At 39.5% G+C, this 20000-nt stretch overlaps 1 protein-coding gene across 1 annotated transcript in view; it reads right to left on the bottom strand.

The window, feature by feature from the left end:
* The window catches only part of LOC123505141 (small conductance calcium-activated potassium channel protein-like), a 746606-nt gene that overhangs the window by 8272 nt on the left and 718334 nt on the right, over positions 1-20000 (bottom strand). The window contains 5 exon segments of the mRNA XM_045256256.1: positions 3254-3426; positions 3429-3586; positions 7206-7372; positions 10906-11160; positions 16232-16327. Coding sequence (XP_045112191.1) covers positions 3254-3426; positions 3429-3586; positions 7206-7372; positions 10906-11160; positions 16232-16327 — 849 coding nt within the window.

Raw genomic sequence — 20000 nt, 5'->3', positions numbered from 1 at the left:
ATATATATATATATATATATATATATATATATATATATATATATATATATATATATATATATATATATATATATATATATATATATATATATATATATATATATATATATATATATATATATATATATATATATATATATATATATATATATATATATATATATATATATATATATATATATATATATATATATATATATATATATATATATGCCTGACTGTACAATCATTACATAACTCTAGGGATCCATTTTGTAAAAGTAGCACTGTCATAAAAGAAACACTGAAAACAAAGAGTAAATTTTCTATTGAGACTAAGGATTACTGTAAAATCTGAATTTATCTATATCAAAGGGACTAATTACTTTAACTTCTGTAATGGATTACTAAATGTACAATAATACTGAGGCATTAAATAAATTGAATAGATCAATTTTACTGGACAACAACCATTATTGCCAGGGATGTTATCATCAAATAGACACCAATCTATACCTACAGTGTAATCAGTTAAAGGTCATCACTTTCTAAATTCCTAAGTGTCATCCTCAAGGCTACATTTTTTATATTGTTACCCTACTTCAATATTACTGACTGAGATTTAATTGATCAATCTGAGAGCTACTGAGGCTCCCGACGCTGGTGGCGGGAGGTGGCAGCAAGTCAAAATTTTGGTGCAGCAAGCTGGATTGTGCGTTTCACGCTCAGCAGTGGGTCACTGCTTGCTGCGCCTCGGGCTTTATTCAACCCACAAGCGTCGGGTAGTCTCCACGAGCTGCTTCGCCCACACACTCTGCCCTGCGCCTACACAGCTAGGCATTCAGCAAACATGATACGAATATGCTGGTCAAATTATGTCACAACTATGACACAATCTCATCCATCGAATATTACGAACAATTTACCAGAAATATCTGGCAGGTAGGCGAGGAGGCAGAGTGGTGAGAGGAGCAGGCAAGTTGTTTGAATAAATGACTTCAAATATCAGGGGATTTATTCACATACAATACTCATCTGACACAGCTAAACCAGTGTGCAATCATTCTTCAGGTATAACCTAATAGAGGAGACAAACATGTTTACCTAAATGAAATAATATATAAAAATATGCATAAGAAAATATGGTTTCAACTCTGTCACCAAGAACACTCCTTTGTTGAACGAACCATGCATATAAACTCATGCACCACTGTTTGCCGGCCGTCCCGCGGGCACATGCGTGCGGCCCGGTAAAGGTACACCCTCCGCTACTCTGTCTTTGGAATGGAATAAGATGAAACCCACCCGTGACTTGACACTTTCTCATCGCAGATTTTTTTTTTTTTTTTTTTATCTTTAAGTAAAGTGAATAATTTTCAGCAGATACATCAGCCAGTAGTGGGCAAGCAGCCAGCCCACCTGGGAGCAGCGCCTCCACCCCTGGCCGGTGTATCTTTCACAAACTGTAATCTGTAAGGCAGAGAGTTAACCAAGATAGCAGTGCAATTCCTTTGCTTTAAAAGATACTGATGATGATGTTTATCCTGATAGCATTCAAGAGAATATTTAAGAGTAGTAAGATAGAAACTAAGTCTTTGTTTGTTACAAGAAGCTTCTGTTTAGGGAATGACTGAAAGACCTGGTACACATGCATGAGCAAGAAGCTGCCTTAGCGTCGAGAGACTATGCAGGACATCAGCTGTTGACAGGCCGCTGCGGAGAGGACGCTGCCAGGCCATTCCTCGGGCTGTTGGGCGCCGTGGCTCAAAGGGAAGGGGAGGGACAAGGGGAGGACAGAGAAACCTTGGAGGTGAACACCGACTGATGCATAACCACTTCGATCACCATCTCTTTACGCAAGGGAGAGGCAACGTGGAGGGCTTAGTGTCTCTGGAGGAGAAAAAAAGGCCTGGTGGAGGACGTGTGCCAGAGGGCTTTGAAACTACAGAAGTGAGTGTCTTCCTTACGACAAAAATCGATTTTGAGTACAAAAGCTGGGTCACCTTTTCTCTTGTCCACCTAATGGTTCCTGAAAAAAGAACCTTTACGACTACACCAACTACATAAACTCTTGCTTTATGCTAACGTCTGCCTGTTACACACTCTACAATGCAGAACATTTATTTGCAAATGTCAGAAATCTTCTCAATCTTCCTAAATATATTCACATGCTTTTCACCTTTTCCACCTCGAGAATGTCTACAGGAAGGTGACAATTGCTAAACTAGTTCCTTATCACCCTACCTGTGGCTGCACCTTCGTCTGCCATGAGTCCCAAGTACCCAAGGTGAAAAGTTCAACAACTCCCCACTGGTGGAATTTAAGGACTGGAGATATAGCTACATACATAGTCCTTTTGAATTAATGGCTGTGTATTTTGTGCATTTGATATTCTTTTGCTACCAAGATCCATGAGATTGTTTCGCTGCGTGACCGTTCGTCTAGCTTTACATCACACTGAAGATAAAAAAAAAAAAAAAAAAGTCATTTTCTCAATAGCGATCCACAAAAAAAAAAAAAAAAAAAAATAAATAAATAATTACTCACGTCCCTCATTGCCGCCTGCATTAGTGAATCTTATTGGATTTCTAGAAACAGAGTATCTTGTTTTAGGATCATTCCTGTAAGGACATTTGGCTGTCTTACGTGAGTCCCAGCGAGTCTGGGAGTGGCGCGGCGCCCCTCCCGGTGGCTCTGTCAACATTCCGCTGATACGTCTCAGTGCAAACCCAGCCCTGGTGCCTCAAGCTAGAGACTCATGCAAGGTCGTCTACCACTCGCTCGTGAGGGATGCACAAGTGAAGTAGTTAATGGTAGTAACAGCAGTAGTAGAAGTAATAGAAATTGTAGTAGTTGAGTAGTAGTAGCAGCAAAAGTATTAGTATTAGTATTAGTAATAGTAAAAGTTATATTAGTAATAGTAAGTGATAACAGTAGTAGCATATACAACGCACAATGTACAAAATCAAAAACTCACTATAAATAAGCTAGAGAGTGAATTAATAATCATAAAATCAAGAACACAAGTCAAGACTGATTAGTTCATCAAAAAATAATAATAATCATCCTTTTTAATATGAGAATTAATGTTTAGTGATAATATGAGAGTGAAAAATAATCATAATCAAAGAAGGTAAACGATGAAGAGGATTATAAAGAGAGAGTTGGTAATCATTAATTCGCAAGGCTTTAGAGGGCTGGGTTGAGGCTAATCATAACTCTCTTTTGCGTCCTGAACCTCGTTTGCTCTTGCACCTGAGCGAGCAGCACTTACCATGATGCCTGTGGTCACCGCTATACCCCTCCCACAGTAAGTATTTGGGACTATATCACCGTACCCCACGGACAAGAATGTGATCGCTATAAGCCACATGGTGTTCAACAAATTGGCATGTTCTTCGTCATGGTACCTGTTGGGAGAGCGAGAGAGCAGTGACAGGTAAGAGGGGCAAGGGATAGTCGGCCACTTACCATGATTCCACAAGCCACAGCGATGGTCCTCCCACAGTACGTGTTAGGAACTATATCCCCGTACCCAACACATAATATAGTGACAGCGATGAGCCACATAGCGTTAAGCAGATTAGCATGTTCTTCATCGTGATACCTATAGAGTACAAGACATGACCATTAAGAGTGACTCCCGGGACAGGCCCGAGGTTAGGTCAACCACTGAACACCAATCAGGGTGGACAACAACCAGTAAGGGGCGTGGTCATCAACCGGGTGATTCATTGCAAGAACATGATTGGATGCAACATTTAAATGGGAGTGGTTTGATGCCAAGGGCTTAATCTGACGGTATACACCAAGCAGGCCGGTATCAATCTACACAACTAGATGGCTATTGGCCAGGAGGAGTTAGAGAGTGAGAAAGACAACACCGAATATCACGTGAGCAGGGCACGTGACGAGTGAGAGCACGTGGCGACAGTTAAGACCATGTGTTCATAGCTGTACTATATTGTAGTTCAGGACTGAGCCCTTATTTATTACACTTAACCCTTTTTAAGTAGGGTGAGCTTCATTCAGAGAAATAATGAAGCTCAGTGAGTGAACAACACAACATTTCGGGCTCCCTTAACTGGGCCCTAGACGTACTCCGGGCCAGTCCCCATCGTGGCTGCCCCACCACAACACCGTAGCCCCAACTAGCCCTCAAGGGTAACAGGGAAAGGGAACAGCAGGGCAGGATTGGTGAAAGGCTAAATGAAAGGAAGGAATCCAGAAACATGGGGAGAGGAGCAGAGTAGTAATAGGAACGTGAAGTAAGTAAGGATGTAGAATATACTAAAGATGAAGAGTGAAAACAAGAGAGAGAACGAAACAAGAGATAGATGATAGTAAAAGTGAGATGAAGAGGTGATAGGAAAGATAAGAACTAGTCAAGGTAATGAAATCAGGAAGAAAAGAATAGAGGATAGCTTTCAGGCAATGAATAATGGGAAGATTAAAAGTGTAGGATAAGGAGACCAAGAGAGGGAGTAGGAATGAGGGTGGAACATGTATCCCTTCAGGTCGAGTTGAAACACTTATTACCTGAGTTGGCAAAGTGAATGAAATCTTGTAACAGACATAGTGATGCAGTAGTATTGATAAAAATGACTTGCTTTGCTAAAGATGGCACTTGATCTTAAAGCAGAAGTCAAGTACATCTTATTGCATGCTGGACAATGAAGAGGAGGTGGGTTAATGAAAGACTGACTTCGAAAACTGATATGTGATTTAACGCAGCACCGTCATCGCCTGAAGTATTATGAAGCGACACATCGGTGAAGGGAAGGTAATGCTGGACCTCAGGTTATGAAGGTGTTTTGTTATACCACAGGGGAATAAATGCATACTTCTCGAAGTCAATCTTTTACTGTTATTCTGACCACCCTTTCGCCGTGACCAAACTAGAGTTGGGGCTACTGTCTTGTGGGAGATCTCAAACATGGTATAGAAGACTTGTTTTACTGATTGTACTAGAGTAACTAGACTAACAGCCATATTCTATGGTAGAAAATATCTAAGTGGCAAAAATAAGAGAGAGAAGGAAAAGTATATAACTGTGACCCATAAGTAGAGTAATGATGCCATTCACAACTACAAAGAAAAAAAGATCACACTACTGATGCTGATAAACAGGTAATGTACGAGAGCCCGACTGTTATGTGAGCTCGCTTTTTTTTCTTTTTAATATTCTGCAAGAATAAGCCACAATTAGAAGAGAGAAAACTCAATCATTATCGGACAGTGAACTAGTAAGGTTGGGCTGAGGTACATCACTGTGTTGGCGTTTTGAGGTGAAGTAGTAGCATCTTTCTTTTTTCTATAGCTAGAATGAGTTCTAAGGCGGGATATGGTGGCGTGTAATCTCAGCAGCCCAGCACGGCAGCGGGAGGCGGCGGTGGGCTCTGCAGGTGATGGAACACGTGCTCAGCTTCTAGTTGGTTTCTACCTGACCACCGTGGAACACGCCCGCCGCCTCGCCCGGGGCTGTGCTGGGCCTGAAGGTGAGTGAAGCATGCACGCCCGCCCTTAGATGGGAGAGCTCTAGGGGACAAAATAGATTCTTGGCAAGAAGGGTAATGGATTGTGTGATGATCCTTTAGCTCACTCTGTTTGGCTTCCCCGACCTGGAGGTAAAACAATACCAGAGCCTCGCGGGCTATGGAGTCAATACACATAGGTAGGAGTGATGAATATAAAGAAACAGAGAGTCCCAGCTGATCTGCCATCATCATAACATTTGATATCAACAATTAATCTTCCCGCGAGGAACAGAGCAAGGTGCAGCTTACGTACGAGAGCGAAATCTAAAAGTAATGCCAAATGCAAGGTAAAACGAATACGTCGTATTCGTTTTACCTTGGCCAAATGTACGTAAGCTGTGACCGTGTCGTGTGTTCCTCGCATGCTCCGGTCGTGGCTCGGGTTTTGGAACTGACGTAAGTGCGGCGAACAGTGACGTTCATATTAATAACATTTATCAATTAAACCTCCAAGTCAGTTATCCGCGTGGGAAGGAGAGAGAGAGAGAGAGAGAGAGAGAGAGAGAGAGAGAGAGAGAGAGAGAGAGAGAGAGAAGGAAAAAGAGCCACAGCCGATGGGTTAATACGTGAAGTAACTTAAACCTTTTTTTCTTGGCTTTGAAATTAAACACTGCACAATTCATTCATTCAGTTTTGTAAAAAATAATATGTTCATTTTCACTTTATCTTAGTTATTTAAGGGAAAACTGCATGAATTTATTAAGATTTTCCAATAAAAGTTCATAAAAATGTATTTCACCAAAGCTTTCAGAAGTGCAATATTGTACGTTTCGTGAGCAAATGAATACAACCCAGCGACAGGCTCCCGCTCCTCCCCACGCATCAAGGCACAATAGCGGCCTTGTGCAAATGTATAGTATATAATTGAAGTGCAAAAACAGGTCATCAGTAGTGAAATCAGAACAAAAAATATCATTCATTTGATCCTGAGCGTATCTTTGGCAAAGGGAGTTGAGAAGACACTACTACAGACAAGTTGTTAAATGATTTTCTCAACGATCAGTGAGCCTTATACATGTGAAGCATCTTGTGAGGAGGAAGTAAAGGTGCAATATACATACACTATAACAGTGTATAAACGTTCTTGAGCTGTGAAAATAGTGCAGAGATTCAACACTATGGAAATCCCAGTATACCGTGGCTGGAATGCCTCTTTACTTACACTGGCATTTTCAATTCTAAACATGCAAATTTCAGGTGGTGGTGATAACAGGAGCCTTGTTTCCAGCCTCTCACACTCCCATTGCCAAAGAAAGACTATTGAAATCAGGTAAATAGTTATTGAATGACAAACCAGAGTGAAATTTGATTTGCAAGCTTGAGGAAACAGAAAAGTAATGAGTTGTGTGTGTGTGTGTGTGTGTGTGTGTGTGGGGTGTGTGTTTTGGTGTGTGCGCGCGCAGTCTTTAATGAAATGTCACTGATGTTTGTTGATTTGTTTACTTATACGTGGCTTGTTTAGTTTTTTGCTTGTTATCTTGTTTGAATTATATTTGGTATGTTTGCTAGTTTGTTATTTGTTTATCACTTACTGGTCAGTTAGTTTGTTCATTTTACTTAAAACTAATTTTGATTTTTTGCTCTAGGTTTGTCTGTTTGTGTTGGTTTGTTTCTGTGCGTGTATGGGTGTGTGATTGGGTGGTTGGGTGGGTGAGTGTGTGTGTTCATCTGTCTGTTTGTCTGTCTCACCTCTCACACTGACGCAAAGTCCAAGAGGCAATGATCCACAGCGAGACCATGAACACGAGCAGCACCGTGCCCGGACAGATGGTCATCAGCGTCTTGAGAACAAACCGAGTGTTGAAGTTGATTCTGTTCAGCGCTCCGATACTCCTCGAAGATGCATCTGTGAAGAGCTGCGGGGAGGGATCCAGAAAGAAATGAAGGATGAGGAGAAGATGGGCGGGGCAGGAGGAACGAAGGAAGTTGAGGGGAGAAGAATCAAGAAATTACTTTTAGTATGACTATACATATATGTAACTATAAGGAAAAAAACTGGTGTGTAGTGAAATTCATTGCATTACTAGCAAAATACAGTGAAGTTAGTGAATGCTATCGTATTACGTTACCAACTGACTGTCTTCACTACAAAAAGGTCACCTGAATGGCGTACAATACAAAACGAACAAGTGTATGCAATGGTCAGTTATAATAAAAAAAAGTGGAAAATGAATGATGATAGGAAATGAGGAAAGAAGCACTTGGTAAGGAGGAGGCGTAATGGCGGAAGGAAGTACGAGTAGTTTGGTGAACATGCACGGAAAAAAAATATTTGATACTCTGACAACCAGAGCGAAAGAGAGAAACAGAGATCAGACAAACAAAAACAAGATGAATGAATAATCAGTAACTAGTTTCTTTTTTATATCATTCATTTATCTCTGTGTACGAGGGAGACGGGCACAAGTATACAAAAAGTAGGAAACGCCAGCTCATTTGCTCTCTCATCCTCCAAAAAATAGAGGTTGATTAGAGATAGTTTGAATAATAGGTTTTGTTTTAAGATTTTATATGTTTTGAATACATCATCTATTATTATTACACCTGGTTCGTAGTCCTATTTAGTACCTTTAATACTGAGACGCATATTTGCCTTGATTTTGGGTATGATTAGACAATTTTATTTGCATCATAAAGGATCTATGGAGGCCAGAAGATTAATGGCTAGTCTTCATTATTCTCATCCCAATATATATTTCTGAAGCTCTATAAAATCAACAAAGCAGTAACTAAAATGGATATGGAAACGCGTCATGGTACTGAAGGGGGTTAATACCTTATATTACAACCATTTCTTCAACATTAACAAGTAATATTTATCGAACTTTCTATTTTTTTCTTTAGTGACAAACATATGTAATTTTAAGTGTGCGTTCACGGAAGGAGTGATTGTTTGTTTATCAGTGAAAGTGCCTTGTCAAAACATATCACAGTGTTTTAATCCTTCCAGCCACCTTCACTTCTAAACCCTATGTTATTTTCGGATCAGCTTTATTTCAGTAACTCATCCTTATTTCCTATGTTGTCTTTATGGAGAAAATAATTATTGTATTATTACTATTTTTAATTTTAACACGTCATACATACTCTTACTTCTTCCTTCTACTTTCATATAGTGGATAAGGTGATGAGCGTGGGATCGGGCAGACGTCCACGCATTTGTTCGAATCCCACCACATGTCGCCTTGATACTTTACCATTTGTCGAGTGGTTTAAAGTTACCTACATATCACCATGATACCGAGGTTCTAGGTGGTTACACCAAAAATGCGCTTGAGTGGGGATATGAGCCTTGATATGGGTACCACTATAAACAAAATTGCCTGTAGGTGGAACCTACACAGTGCTTCCAATACTCTTCAATTTACGTACAGGCGCTTTAGGCCAGGGCATAAAAAAAAATTCCTGACTTATCTATTGATTTTTTTCATACATATAATATTCTACAACTCTGTCCATTACTTCTCATATTCTATCGCTATGAGCTTTGAGTTTTTCGCCTTTTTTCATCACATAATATCTTACAACTCTTTCCATTATTGTTCTCACATTCCAACACTTTTTAGCTTAAGTGTTTCACCTTTTTTTTCATAACCTATATTTAGTAATCCCTTTTTCTTTGTTAGTTGTTGCACGGCGCTCTTTCCGTCTCTTTGTTCCTTTGTTCCGCGACCGATGCTTCCTCACTCTTTCCTGTGTGACCTGCGCTGCGTCGCTCTTCAGATGGAAAACTGGTGTCCTCTCATGCCTAACTAATGAGAGGCTGAACGAGATTTTTTTTTTTAGAATGAATGCTGCAATAGAGAGAGAGAGAGAGAGAGAGAGAGAGAGAGAGAGAGAGAGAGAGAGAGAGAGAGAAAACATTTATGACACACTCAACCACAAGGACTCTAAATTGCGTTCTCGAGATCCATTTAAGAAAACAAAGAATACCAAATCTTGAGATTCTCGCCTTAAAGAGGAACGTAGTGAAGAATGATGAAGCAGCGAAGGCCACGAGTAAACTCGAAACTCGTTAAATGGAGAGCTAAAATGAAAGGAACAGAAGTAAAACTCAAGTGAATTTCGAAAAAGAAGAAAAAAAAAAGGTTTGGTACTTGTAAGCGTTAGATAATAGCGGAAGAGGAGGGAGTAGGTGGGTGGGGGGAGGAGAAGCGGATGCAGATAAGGGGGAAGGAAAAGGAAGAGGGTTATCAAACGGGAGGGTAGAGAGAGAGAGAGAGAGAGAGAGAGAGAGAGAGAGAGAGAGAGAGAGAGAGAGAGAGAGAGAGAGAGGTGAAGAAGGTTTGAATATAAAATAATAGAGGAAGGGAGATGCAGTAGAAAAGGGACAGTAAGAGAAGCAGGTGGAAGATAACGAACAGGAGGAGAAGTAAGATGAAACGGAAGAGGGAAGGCCTAAGACGAGGGTGAGAATGGAGAAGAGACGTAGAGGAAGACAGAAAGAGAAAGAGAAGGAACGAGAGGTAAGGGTTTCCGGAGGGCGGTCGACTTACAAGCTAAATTCCAACTGGAGTCTTCAGAAGACGGGAAGGAAGGAGGGACCTGTTAGGGGAACTTCTGTAGGGGAAGCTGAGCGTGAGGTAACGTAGGTGGAGTGACGGGAAGCGACACGGGAAGTGAGAGAGGAAAGGAGAGGCGGGAATGAGAGAAGGGAGCTAGGGAAGTATTCCAAGTAGGTCAGGATTAAAAAGTAGAGAAACAAAAAAAACTAAAGACGGACGAGAGAGAGAACTATGGAAAACTGTGCATTGTAGAAAGAAGTGTGAGATGGACGTTAAGGACGGAAAGGCGCTCAAGGATTGGATCGAAAGGAGATGGATGACTGGATATGTAGGACAACGGAGACAGGGCATGGAGGTAACAAAGAGTGATATATCTTATTCAATTTCCGTGAGTACATGGGTGATACAGAAAGAATGAGCTTAGAGGGTGAGAAAAAGTAGGTTGCGGCACTTGAGGGAAAAAAGTTACGAGAAGGTGAGTGACTATACACAGAAAAAAAAAAATAGGAAAGATGAAAGGACAGAGTGAACAGGACTAAGAATTAACGGAACGGGGAATAGCAGCACATCTGAACAAAACCATCTTGAAAATACTGGAATTGATTGATACAGGTATCTAGAAAAAAGAAAAATATGTTAGTGGAAGGAAAGGAAATGGCACGAAGGAAAAAATCACCACTGAATCATGGACAGGAATAAAAAAACATGCAGGAAATATAAAAAGACATTAGTACAGAGACAAAAAAGGTGTATGAACAGAAAAACTTTAAAAGAAGTCACAAAAAACCGCAGAAGATTTACCTACGCTACAACAGATTTAGAAGGACGGGACGCCACTACACACACACACACACACACAGAAGGGTAATGTCACACGTACGCACCTTGGAGTGGAGAAGCATCACCCTGCAGATAAGGTACAAACGGAGGAACATGGGCAGGGAGAGAGTGATGTCAATGGGCACCCACTGCGAGCCCTCCACCCCGCCATGGTTAGACAGCTTGGTGGTCCAGTAGAAATAGTACTCGCCCGGGATGGGATGGACGGCACAGATGACCAGCTCCATCACTATCCTCGCTATCCTCTGCCACGTCATCGCGATGCGCCAGTCGTCAGCACAGTTGTCGATCATAAACAACTGTGAAGGAAGGAAGTGTGTAGTGATGGCGTGCATTAATCATGTGCTTTATATTGCTTTACTTTCTCTCTCTCTCTCTCTCTCTCTCTCTCTCTCTCTCTCGAGTATAATATACTGTCACCTACTGATGGCATTCCTCTCTCTACAGTTGCCAACTAAGATCCGTACACTATTACGCATTTTTAGTATGATATATAACATGCCAGACGTACGGCTCGGCACACGTTTGACAGTTATTACTCTTATACACCAAAGCACACCTTAGTTTGAAATACCATGTGAGCTGGTGAAGATGCCTTACATGAGAAGCCTATACTACTTGTGAGGAGATGAGTGAAACTAGTGCACATAAATAGATGGAAGGAAAGTGACCTCCATTTTGAAAGACAGTGTTGTGTGACCGCGTAATACACTATCAGCAAATCTTCAGTGATCTATGACGTAACTAGTAAAATGTGAAGCAGCACTGGAGTCGAAACAGAAAACAGTGTCGGAATCAGTGAGCCAGATGAAGCAATACTAATCATTTCTCCGCATGTCTCCACTGACTGGTCCTGAGATTCTCATTCTCCGCTTCAAGTTTTTTTCCCTATTGGTGTTCAGGCTGCTTTCACACTGGCTCTCAGGAAACATTGTGATGGCAAGTACGTTGTGTTTTGCTTCTTGGTAAGAGCGTTTTTTACTTTGGTGCTTTTTTTTTGGACGTGCAGTGAAAGTTGAGGATTTTCTCACTCCCTTTGTTATGTCTCTCTCATATAATTCCTTTATAAACTTCTCTGGTGTATTGTTTCTTCCCTTCACACAGATGTTTCCTCTCATATTATGACGATGCCTTCAGGGTCACATATGTAGGTCGTAAAAGGTCCTCGTCTATATGAACATCCCTCTGAAAGAAGGCAAAGCTTCACTTGTAATTTGAGAAAGTCCGAGTTTTCTCTGGTCGGTGGTTTCCAGAGCGATTTATCTCGTAGTGTTCAGTTTTTCTTTTTTTTTTAAGGGAGGCAGACAAATACATAGAAAAACCAACAGACTCAATAAAGAGATTATTTAAAACATTTGTGGCAATAGAGGCAGAAATAATAAATGTAGCAATAGATTTTGTCGTCGTCATTGTTATCGTTGCTATTGTTATTGCGGTTGGTGGTGGTGATGGGAGTGTCGGTGGTAGTGTTGGTAGTAGTGGTATTCTTTAGAACTGTTGTTGTTTTGATAAGTATTTGAGCAGCAGTAGCAAGAACAACAACATAATATATCAAAGTCCAAAGGCCGTGAACACAACCAAAGTAGCCTTAGAAAATTTGCATCTCCACCACTCTTCCCACCAAACATAAACCAACAAGAGCCCTGAAGCATGAAGGGTATGATGAGCTCTATGGATACTACAATCATTACTTATGCTGCCAGTAAGCAAGAGAGTACAGCAGTGGCGGCGATGCTGAAGATATTCCTATAAACCACAGTAGATCAGTCACCTCATCAGCTGACTCATGGCGGCGGTGCTGTGAGGCGCGCGAGAGTAATTGGCTTCGTGAAGACAAATGAAGTTCGGAAGCTCAAAGTTTGGCTCTCCAAAGCGATCCATCAGTGCTTGGAAGAAAGGGAAGACAGGCTGGCGGACGGGCGAGGGAAGGTAAAGCTGGTCGTGAAGGATTGATGTACTCGTAGGTCATATGAGAGGAAAAGATCAGATCCTCAACAGAGATTAGGAAGGAGGAGAGAAGAAAGAGAAAGTGTATAGCAAGGAAAAGGAAAAGAGGAACAAGGAGAACGAAACTACAGGAAAATGTGTCAGAAAATTAGATTAGGGGAAAATTAGACTATTGAAAGCAGAACTCGGGGAGACAGACCACATCGTAAATCAGCTTTTTTTTTTTTTTGCAGCAAGGTAAATTTTTCGTTTTATAAGGACACAGAGCAAAATGTAAATCACATTAGTGCCATAACACAGCGAGGAGCGTTAGTTAAAAAGGAGTTAATGGATGTGATATTCCAGTTAATAATGGAGCGACACACCTCCTTCTTGGAATCGTACCACATCAATTCTATTACTTGCCAAAAACCGTGTTATTAATACAAATCTTATCAACTCGAACTCTTGTCACAACTTCATGCACGTACCGAGACTATGCTATGTACGACTAAAAGTTTTCTTCCTTTTACATATTTAGTTAAGACTACATTAGTACCAATGCCTGCATGTCCTCGTTTAACTGAACTGCTGACTCGCATTTTTGTTAATAATTCAGCTTCATAAAATTATAAGTGTGTCCGTTTCTTCAATTTACAAAGTCTATTACAAGTGCCGCGGATATTCTTCCTGCACGTTATACTGTGGTCCCTCGACATCAACTTCACACGGCTTAAGGTTCTAAAAAATCTAGTTTATTCTTTTGGGAAATTTCCTTCAGTTGTAACATGTGCCTGATCAGATTTCTTCTCTACTAGTTTCCTTCTTTCTCTCTTACTGCAAATATTCCAACAAAATTTGTCTCCATGGGATGATAAATTATATGATTTCAATTAGAATAGCTGAATCGTTTGAATTAACAATTTTCAAAACCAATTGTAACTTTCAATGAACATCCTTTTGTCATGTTTAATCAGTCGTTCAGGTGATCCCCTAGTTACAGCTAATACTACCTTGGAGACAATCACGGATGTCTCTCATGCCTGGACCAAGGTCAAAATCTCATTGGTATGTAAGATGTGTCACGCGACGAGATTAGCCAATTGTGTCCACTCGTCTGACCTCCCGGATGCTGGCTACGTATAAACTCCAAGGGCTCTATTCATACATCAGAGTACATTGTATGATATCCATAGCATCAACTTACCTCATGCCACTTTACCAAGAACATTTTGAAAAAGATAAACCATTGAATGCACCTTAAGAACTATGAAAAAAGACGTTCTCTTTGGAATCACCATATTATTTTTATTGCTATTGTTATTATTATTTTTGTAATCATTATTATTATTTTATTATTATTGTTATCGTTATCGTTATTATTATTATTATTATTATTGTTGTTGTTGTTTATATTATTATCTTTATTACCATTACTATTATAATCATTATTATTATTATTATTATTATTGTTAATATTATTATCTTTGTTATTATTATTATTATTATTATTATTATTATTATTATTATTATTATTATTATTATTAATTTTACCATCATTACTATTATTATCACTATTACTTTTTTATTTTTGCGCGATTCTTCTGCCACGTCAACAAAAAAGCAGAGAAATGATACGAGACAAAGGTAGAATATCAGTAGATTTACATATGATTTATAGCTCTCTTTGTGGCTACTGATTCATAATGATAATGATAACAAAGATGAAGAGAGTGGTGAGGCTTATTCCCATGTTTGTACTGGTTACCAACAAATTGTAAAATGACAGCTGTTTCTTTCTCTTGGTTCGTTAATTTTCATCCAGGTGGACGTAACACAGTGAGACGGGCAGCTCTTGTGGCGTTTTACTGAGTTAGTGTGGAGGACCCTCGAGGGCTGAGAGGAGCGAAGGAGTACTAAGCCGAGGGGCGCGAGTAGCAAGAGTGACAGTAAGGAGAAATGACAGAACAGGGATGAGGAGAACAATGATAAAGAGTAAATGAAGAGGAAAAAAGCCAATGTCACTTAAGAGATGAGAGAGAGGAGGTATAAAGATTTCTCCCCCCATCCTTCTCTCCCCCTCCCTCTCTCTTTCTCTCTCTCAGTGATGAAGGTAGTGTTACTACAACGAAGAAAAAAATTAGTAGAGGCAAAAATAATCTCGGCAAAATGTGACCAATTTTTTTTTTTTTGCTTGTAAATGGACACTTTTTGATAACTGATTTTTTTTGTCATTTCACTTATTATTTTTTAGTCAACTTGTTATAGTTATCATTATTTATTCATATATTCGTCATTCACTCAAGATATCATATTCTATCTTGCCAGCTGTTTTGTTTTCATGCAGTGCTAACACAACATAGACAACACACGACTAACTGCTTGCTCCCTTCTTGCAATGTATACCTTTATAGATTTTTTTTTTCAACCTTTACGAGTACTATTTTGTGTTGTTTATACCTGATTTCATTTGCTATCTATCAATATACATATTTACATATTTATTTAGAAAAAGCGATTTTCTTATATACTATTCGTATGTTTATGCATCTTTAAATTTTTTGGTACTTTATCGTGTTAATCATGGTTGAATTTTTCTTCGTCTCTCTATATATAGCACAAAGCCCGTCTGTCCACCTGGAACCTGCCGCACAAAACTCCGCTGAACCTTCAACCACGCATAACAAGTAAGTGTGATGGAATACACTGTAAAATGGAGCTCATATGATTATAACATTAAACTCACAAGAAATAAGGTAAAATATATCAGTATCAAAATAATCTATTACAACTCCCACTTCTTTGACATTCCATCTTTTCATTTATCAGTTTATTTCAATGTCTATCTGTCTATCCATCCATATATATCCATCCCTCTATCCAATTACGCACGACACAGTTTGAGATGGAAGAGTTATCACAGGACATAATTCTGGCCAGAGAAATGTGGGTCAAATGGCTTTATTGAGTTCATACCTTACTTCCCCCTCACTGTTCCTTTCCCGACCATAACTCCTCGTTGATTAGGTAGATTTATGTCACCATCACAATGTTTGCAGCACACCGTGTCTATCACCTTTGCTTAACCCCTTCAGGAACTGGACGCGTTTTCATGTTCATTCTAGTTACTATTTGGCGATTTTATAGAACTTTAGAAACATATGCTGGGATTAGAATAGTAAGGACTTTGACAATTATTCTTCTGACATCCATAGACCCTTTCTGATATAAATAAAATAGTCTAATCACTTTCAAAATTCAAGGTAAAAAATGCGTCTCAATATTGAAGGGGTTAAATGATATTGGTGTTTTATCTGTTTATTACGGAACTCTTGCTAGGACATCCAAAACTAACATTCTCTCTCTCTCTCTCTCTCTCTCTCTCTCTCTCTCTCTCTCTCTCTCTCTCTCTCTCTCTCTCTCTCTCTCTCTGTGTTTACTCACCTGCACCTCTAGGGCGTGGTAGGCACATATTAGTCCAAGAAGGATGACTGTTGACACGCTAATCAGGGTCTTCAAAGCGTGCGAGACGGAGGAGTGCTGTGGGGCAAAAAGAAGAGATGTTATTCTTTATATTCTCTCTCTCTCTCTCTCTCTCTCTCTCTCTCTCTCTCTCTCTCTCTCTCTCTCTCTCTCTCTCTCTCTCTTTCACGCACACACACAAGATAGGTAATTACATCGAGGGGAAAAGAAAAGAGAAGAGAAGAGAGAGAGAGAGAGAGAGAGAGAGAGAGAGAGAGAGAGAGAGAGAGAGAGAGAGAGAGAGAGAACAGACAAGACGAGAGGTGCAATAAAGATCGAGCTTATAAATAAAACGGGAAAATTGGAAACTTGGCCCTGGAAAAGTCTTGATTATTGGAAGGAAGAAACGGAAATAAGGAGTGAAGTGATGTCCTCCTCTCGTGAATGGCTGTGTATTGGGCGATGTGGAGCTTGACATCAAATCAAAGGGTAGATAGGAGTGTTTATTCAAAGAAGCTGATCAGGAATGGTGGTGAACTTTCTCAGGCACATTTTCTGTTAGATAGGAGTGTATATTAAAGCGTGATGTTTTCTTAACCCCTTCAGTACTGGGACACATTTTTTGCTTTGAGGTTTGTGTACGATTTGACCATTTTTGTTGAAATTAGGAAAGGTCTATGGAGGTCAGATGATTAATGTCCAGATTTTTCACTATTTTAATCTCCACATAAGTTTTTAAAGTTGTGTAAAATCTTTATATAGTGAGCAGAATGGACATTGAAACGCGTCACTGTACTGAAGGGGTTAAAGAATGATTATTTTTTTCCATACACAGCTGTTCATGAGAATATTTAGCTTCGTAGAGGTAGATGTGAAACTAACTAAGCTAGAGATGGTAGTGTTAGTTTGGTCAACGAATTACATGATAATTGTCTACTGTAAGGTAAAGATGACGAAATAATGTAAAAAAAAAAAAGTAAAGCTCGGTAAGATGATGTACTAGAATAAAGAACTATTCTATAGGCCAAATTTTTCCCAATGCTTTTAATATCAAACTTAACCCATTCAGTACTGGGACGCATTTTTACCACGATTTATGGGTATGATTAGACGATTCTATTTACATCAGAAAGGGTCTATGTAAGCTTAAAGATTAATGACCAGAGTCTTCACTATTTTAATCTCACATAAGTTTCTGACGCTATACAAATTCTCCAAATAATAAGCAGAATGAATATGAAAACACGTCATGGTACTGAAGAAGAAGTATTGTATGAATAAATTAAGGATGGTCTGTCTCAAGGAAACTCATATCACTGCTGCCTACATACACTATACCTGTATGATTCACCTCTATTTTCAATATAAGATAATGTAGAGTGGCTAGCTATAGAGTCAAGGTATCACCGCTCACACTTACAGTCTGGTGTATGGGTGAGGGTGACACCTTTCACTCACACACCTCTTATCGTCCCACTGCTCAAGGAGGACAAGACCTACTCGCTTATCAGTGGAAACATTTGTGACCTAAACGTGGCGCGAACCTGCCAAGAGACAGGCGAGGACATTATCATCGAGCTAGCGAGAACTGTAAATGTGTGTGTGTGTGTGTGTGTGTGTGTGAGAGAGAGAGAGAGAGAGAGAGAGAGAGAGAGAGAGAGAGAGAGAGAGACAGACAGACAGAGACAGACAGACAGACAGACAGACAGACAGACAGACAGACAGACAGACAGACAGACAGACAGACAGACAGACAGACAGACAGACAGACAGACAGACAGAGTTGAATTCCCATAAGAGCAGGATTCCCCAATATGTTGAAGCACGGTATTTTTTCTTTTATTTCCACTATCTATACCACCACCACTACCACCACCACCACCACCACCACCACCACTACATACAAAACAAATATCAACATCTCCCGTCACATTCCTTGACAGAGGTATATCCTTAGTCTTCTCTTTACATAACCCAAACTCTTTACTTCTACCATTCGTCTCTCTCTCTCTCTCTCTCTCTCTCTCTCTCTCTCTCTCTCTCTCTCTCTCTCTCTCTCTCTCTCTCTCATCTGAAATTGATAAAGGCACGGAGAAGACATGTGGCAACTCCGCTATAGTGCCAGATGTCAAGAAGGGAAGGGAGGGAAGTGCCGGGAGGTAGGAAAGGAAGGAAAGAAAGGCTTGGAGAGGATAAATGGGAAGTGAAAATGAAAGGAGTGCTCTCTCTCTCTCTCTCTCTCTCTCTCTCTCTCTCTGAAAAAAAGAAGAGCTACAAATTCCCCCTAGATGTGTTTCCAACAAAACTTTGAGATATACTCATACATAACAGCTAATTAGATGGAGAGGGGAAAGTCAGATTAATTACATTGACTTTAAAGAGAGGAAAGGGCGAGGCCTGTATCAAGCCAGTTGTTGTTCTTCCTGTTGGTGTAGAAGTTGTTGTTGTTAGTGGTGATGGTGATATCGAGAGTGGTGGTGGCAGCGGTGGTGGTATGTGATTGTGGCGTTCCATTGTTAGTGATGCAGGTGGCATAGTGATCGTAGCGACAGTTATGGTGGTTGTGGTTGTTGTGCTTGTGTTTACCGTACTTAGTGTATTGTGTGTGTTGTATCAGCGAGGCGGTTTTATGGACGTTAGTGGCCTTGATAATCAATAGCACAAACAATATTATTTCTCCTGCCTCCCACAAATTATTTAAAGTAATACACTTGCAGTATTTTATTGAAGGCATTGACCTTATTGTCCATTTCTTATATTCTGATATCAGTGTGTGTGTGTGTGTGTGTGTGTGTGTGTGTGTGTGTGTGTGTGTGTGTGTGTGTGTGTGTGTGTGTGTGTTGGACAAAGCAACATCCGTCATTATCAGTCTCTGTAAAGTTTTGTTTATGAGATTTGGTCTTGCATTCATACATTCCTTATGCATATCAAAGTATACGCTACGCTTCAGGAATTCATTGATGACATGTTCGTGGCATGAGTGTGTTGATAGTAACGAAATGTTTGCTGGCGTGTAGTGACTTCATTTCAACTTTTTTTTTATTTCATTTTGATTGCCCTCATCATTTTTTCTCTCATCTAAATGATTACAGATATCTACCCCTTGGACACTCATTTCCTTGGTAATAACAATATCTCGTACATCAAACATTATTACAGAAATTCTTCATTATATTTTATCACCCTCCTAGTGAGCTTAAGACCATTTTTCATAACTATTATAAGTCTGGTAGCATGCATTTTGAATTATCAGCTTCATTTTCAGCTCCGACCAATGGAAAGTATATATATATATATATATATATATATATATATATATATATATATATATATATATATATATATATATATATATATATATATATATATATATATATATATATATATATATATATATATATATATATATATATATAGAATGTATAGTGAATTTCTATACCAGGAGTAGATCCATACAGTAACTTATGCAAGAGAATATTAGTCGTTCCTTAATTAGTTCCCTCTCTGAAGTTCCAATTATCTCCCTCGATCACAGGGACAGCAGTCGTCTCCACTCAAGGCCACCTACTTGTACTTTCTCTCTTGCTGTACTTTGTCTTATACTTTGAGACCAGAAACTGAAGCCACCTGCCTTACAACGTTAATCATAAAGAAGGAATGAAAAGAGGAATGTGTACAACATCAACGGTGTCACTATCAAGATTGAATGAAAGAAAGAAATTCCTTTACGGTGCATTTCAATGTGACCTAT

This window comes from Portunus trituberculatus, chromosome 17, assembly GCF_017591435.1.
Source record: "Portunus trituberculatus isolate SZX2019 chromosome 17, ASM1759143v1, whole genome shotgun sequence".
In the NCBI taxonomy this organism is placed as follows: Eukaryota; Metazoa; Arthropoda; class Malacostraca; order Decapoda; family Portunidae; genus Portunus; species Portunus trituberculatus.
The sequence above is the reverse complement of the archived record's forward strand: the minus strand, read 5'-3'. Positions and strand labels throughout refer to the sequence as shown.